This window comes from Chiloscyllium plagiosum, chromosome 6 (genome assembly GCF_004010195.1).
Source record: "Chiloscyllium plagiosum isolate BGI_BamShark_2017 chromosome 6, ASM401019v2, whole genome shotgun sequence".
Classification (NCBI taxonomy): Eukaryota; Metazoa; Chordata; class Chondrichthyes; order Orectolobiformes; family Hemiscylliidae; genus Chiloscyllium; species Chiloscyllium plagiosum.
In genome coordinates, this window is record NC_057715.1 from 73,600,503 (window position 1) to 73,605,100 (window position 4,598).

Below are 4,598 nucleotides of genomic sequence, written 5' to 3' on the forward strand. Positions count from 1 at the left end.
GAATGCCATGCCTCTAGGAATTCCCTGGCTGTTCTCTGTCTGGCTTGCCCTATGATAGTAGTGTTGTCCCAGTCGAATTCATGTTGCTTGTGAAATTGCAGGCTTAAATCTGCCAGAAGCATTGTTTAATGTATAAAGGGGCTCTTGGTGCTATGGTAGTTAATGAAGAAAGTTTTCTGTAGTTTGATACATTACTTGTCTTATGTAATTTTAGTTCACATTGATTTTACATTATTTGTTACAATAAAATCATAAAAAATGAAATCTCGTCATACAAATCTTTCAGTTGTGAGGTACGTATATATTTGAAGAGATTAGTTTTCAAGATAGTGGCATACAAATATCACTTCTGTGCAGAGTTTAAAAAAAAACAAATTTAGCAAGTCCTTTCCAAAACAATGACCATTTGGCGAACACCTTGTATAGGTGTTTCTCTTCTTCTTTTTGCAGTTCTGGTGTACTGCAGTGTGTTGTGGCCCTTTTGAATAGTGTCCTGATGCAGCTTCGTTTAGGTGTGTTGGGGTGGTTACTTTCATAGTTTAGGACTTGGTCTGTGTGTGTGGCTTTCCTGTATAACCTTGTAGTGAATTCTCCGTTCGGTGTTCTAGACCAAGTCCTAAACTATGACAGTAACCACCCCAACACACACAAACGAAGCTGCATCGGGACACTATTCAAAAGGGCCACAACACACTGCAGTACACCAGAACTGCAAAAAAGAAGAGGAGGAACACCTATACAAGGTATTCGCCAAAAACGGATACCCGCGCAACTTCATCAACAGATGCCTAAGAGAAAGACCACGGAACGAGGACATACCACAACCAAAAGGACTAGCCACACTACCATACATCAGGAGCATCTCAGAATTGACAGCCAGACTACTGCGACCCTTAGAACTCATAACGGCACACAAACCAACAGCCACGCTCAGACAACAACTCACCAACATGAGCAAAACGAATGTAGTGAACAAAATACCATGCAAGGACTGCACAAAATACTATCATAGGGCAAGCCAGACAGAGAACAGCCAGGGAATTCCTAGAGGCATGGCATTCATCCACAAACTCCATCAACAAACACATCGACCTGGACCCAATACACCAACCACTACAGCGGACAGCTGAAACTGACAACCGGAAGCGGCAGGGACAGACCACTATAAACACCGGAGGAAACATCAAAGAAGCACTTCACAGGAGGCTCCCAAGCACTGATGATGTCGCCTAGCCAGGGGCCGAAACGTTTGCAACAAAAACTTCCAGCTCGGCAAACAGAACCACAACATCTCATTCACTGTTCAAAGAACTGAGATTTTGAGAGTGAAAGAGAAATGAGTCACTGGAAGATGCCATTCTGCTAGAAGCTGGTTTGGGGATACTCAGATGATTGAGTGAAACAACCTCTGAAAGACACTGAATATTTGCCCCAGAGAAGGAGCCTTGCTGAAAGCAAGGAGTCATGTGAAATTGCAGGCTTAAATCTGCCAGAAGCATTGTTTAATATATAAAGGGGCTCTTGGTGCTATGGTAGTTAATGAAGAAAGTTTTCTGTAGTTTGATACATTACTTGTCTTATGTAATTTTAGTTCACATTGATTTTACATTATTTGTTACAATAAAATCATAAAAAATGAAATCTCGTCATACAAATCTTTCAGTTGTGAGGTACGTATATATTTGAAGAGATTAGTTTTCAAGATAGTGGCATACAAATATCACTTCTGTGCAGAGTTTAAAAAAAAACAAATTTAGCAAGTCCTTTCCAAAACAATGACCAAAACCAGCGTCAAAGAACTGATGACTGCAAAACCACTGGAACATACCTTAAGAAATAACAACAGGAGAAGGCAATTCAGCCCCTCGAGACTGAACTGCTATTGAATGCAATCATAGCTGATCTCATCTTGGCCTCAACTCCACATTCCTGCCAGCTCCCCATAATCATTTAACCTATTACTCATTAAAAATTTGTTGATCACTTCAACAAATTTATTCAGTGTCTTGGCGTCTATCACTCTGGGGTAGTGAATCACACAGATTCACAATATTTCGAGAGAAGAGAAGCGATTCCTCCTCATCTCAGTTTCATCTGTCATGCCTTAGCCTAATATTATGACCTCTTGTTCTGCATTACCCCAGAAGGGAAACATCTGCTCAATGACAATTTTGTCAGTCCCCTTTAGCATCTTATATATCTCAATTACATTTCCTCTCATCTTGATAAACTCAAGAGAGTACAGATCAGAACTGCTCAATCTCACCTCACAAAACAATCCTTTCATCCATGACATTAATCTAGTGAACCTTTTCCAAGGCAATCACATCTTCCTCCTACCAAAGGGATCTATGCTGTACTCCAGATGCAGTATCAACAATGCCTTGCAAAATTGCAATTTCCACTTCCCTGAATTTATACCCCATTTCTTTAGTAATAAGGACAAAGTTAAATTTGTTGTCCTTATTACCTGCTGGACCTGCATACTAGCTTGCTGTGACACATACACGAGGTCACTCAGAACCTTCTGCACCAAAGCATTTTAAAGTTTCTTTGCATTTAGATAGTAAGTTGCCTTTTTATTCTTCCAACAAAAATGGATAACCTCTCAATTATCCACATTAAACTCTATCCGCCAAATCTTGGCCCATTCACAACTTATCTGTATTCATTTGTAAGTTTCTTATTCGTTCATTGCAACTTATTTTCTTACCTGCTTTTCGTATCATCTGCAAATTTAGCTATAGAATATTCTGTCCCAGAATTCAAATCACTAACATAGCTGGTAAATTGTTGGGGCCCTGAGGGCTGAACCCTGGGCCATTTCACTAGTTACTTGCCAACCAGACAAAGACACATTTATCTCAACTCACTGCTTTCTGTTGGTTAGTCAATCCGCTAGACTCCTTGAAACGGATGGAACACTGCAAATGCAAACAGAGCTTCCAATCTCAGGAAGCATTGGGGCAGCTGAAGAGTTCCATATGAGGTGAAGTTAAAAAATCACACAACACCAGGTTATAGTCCAAGAGGTTTATCTGGAAGCACTAGCTTTCGGAGTGCTGCTTCTTCATCAAATAGCTGTGGAGCAGGCCCATAAGACACACAATTTATTATAAAAATTAGCCTGTTGGACTATTAGTCCAAAATTAGTCTGTTGTTGTGTGATTTTTAAGTTTGTTCACTCCAGTCCAACACCAGCTCCTCCACACCATATGAGATGAACTTTGAAATTTAAGTAGGGAAAAATGGAAAAGAAACTGTACAATGATAGGTTGTAAGTAGCACACGTTTCTGCAAGAGTTTTAGGAATTACCGTTATAAAAAATAAAATTCTTGAGCAGTAATTGTTATTTTTACATCATGACTAATTTCACACAATTATAGTAGCTACACAGCCAAGTAATCATACTGTGCAAATTTATTGTATTTCAAATCCAAGAGGAACATTTATATATCAAACATTTGCTGGTTCACAGAGACAACACTAAAGAAAACATGGAATAGGTTATGATTCAGAATAAATTCCCAAAGAAAGGTTTAAATTTACCTCTGTTGAAAAGTGATGCACAACAGCTATAGATATACAGGCATCACAAACACCACTGCGCATGGGCATAAGCAAGCCGTCACAGATGAAGACCTCAAAATTTCTCTCTCTGCAAATATGAGCAAGACTTTTGCTGTGATCACAACCCACCTGTTAAATGAGAACATAAGAAATTGCTGAAACTGAATTTTCTAAAAATATGAATTTTGCAAGCACATTGTTAATACTTCATTACAAGTTTCAAAAACTGCTATTCATTTTCTATACAAGTGTGCATTTCATCCAACTCAAGAAAGTATTGAGTTCTGATGAAAGGAGACTAACCAGAAAACTGAAATGTCTTATTCTCCACAGCTGTAACCAGATATGCTGAGTATTGCAATGGATTCCAACTGAAGTTCAAACCCACCTATGATAACAGGTATTTTGGAGACATACGATACTCCTTAAACAGCAGCCCCCACCACATCCTGAAATCATCACAGTATCATGCACTGTTGCAGGCACACCCTCTCCTTCTCTCTCCATCACCACCACCTCATATGACTTTCCTGAATTCTCATTCCATTTCATCTCATGCAACATTTTAAGAAAAAGTTTTTCTCTTCCTCTCATGTTAAGATATGCAAACTTGCAAAAACAAGGGTACTGATGTCAGGCTGTAGTTTTCAGGACCACCACTGACCTCATCCCCGCTGGAGATCTCCCCTCCACAATATCCCATCCAACAGTCCCTCAACCACACGCAGCATGATTCTACTTTCCGAAATCTATAAACATGACTACTCTTGGTATCTCTGTTCCACACAATCTCTCCTCATTTATGGAGTCAGAGAGTCAGAGAGATATACAGCATGGAAACAGACCCTTCAGTCCAACCCGTCCGTGCCGACCAGATATCCCAACCCAATCTAGTCCCGCCTGCCAGCACCCGGCCCATATCCCTCCCAACCTACTTAATCATTTACCCATCCAAATGCCTCTTAAATACTGCAATTGTACCAGCCTCCGCCACATCCTCTGGCAGCTCATTCCATACACATACCAC

General features: G+C 40.0%; 1 protein-coding gene across 1 annotated transcript in view; it reads right to left on the bottom strand.

Moving 5' to 3' along the window:
* alkbh8 (alkB homolog 8, tRNA methyltransferase) overlaps window positions 1-4,598 on the bottom strand; it is a 72,094-nt gene that overhangs the window by 2,962 nt on the left and 64,534 nt on the right. The window contains exon 10 of the mRNA XM_043691834.1: window positions 3,551-3,700. Coding sequence (XP_043547769.1) covers window positions 3,551-3,700 — 150 coding nt within the window. The remainder of the gene's footprint in view (window positions 1-3,550; window positions 3,701-4,598) is intronic.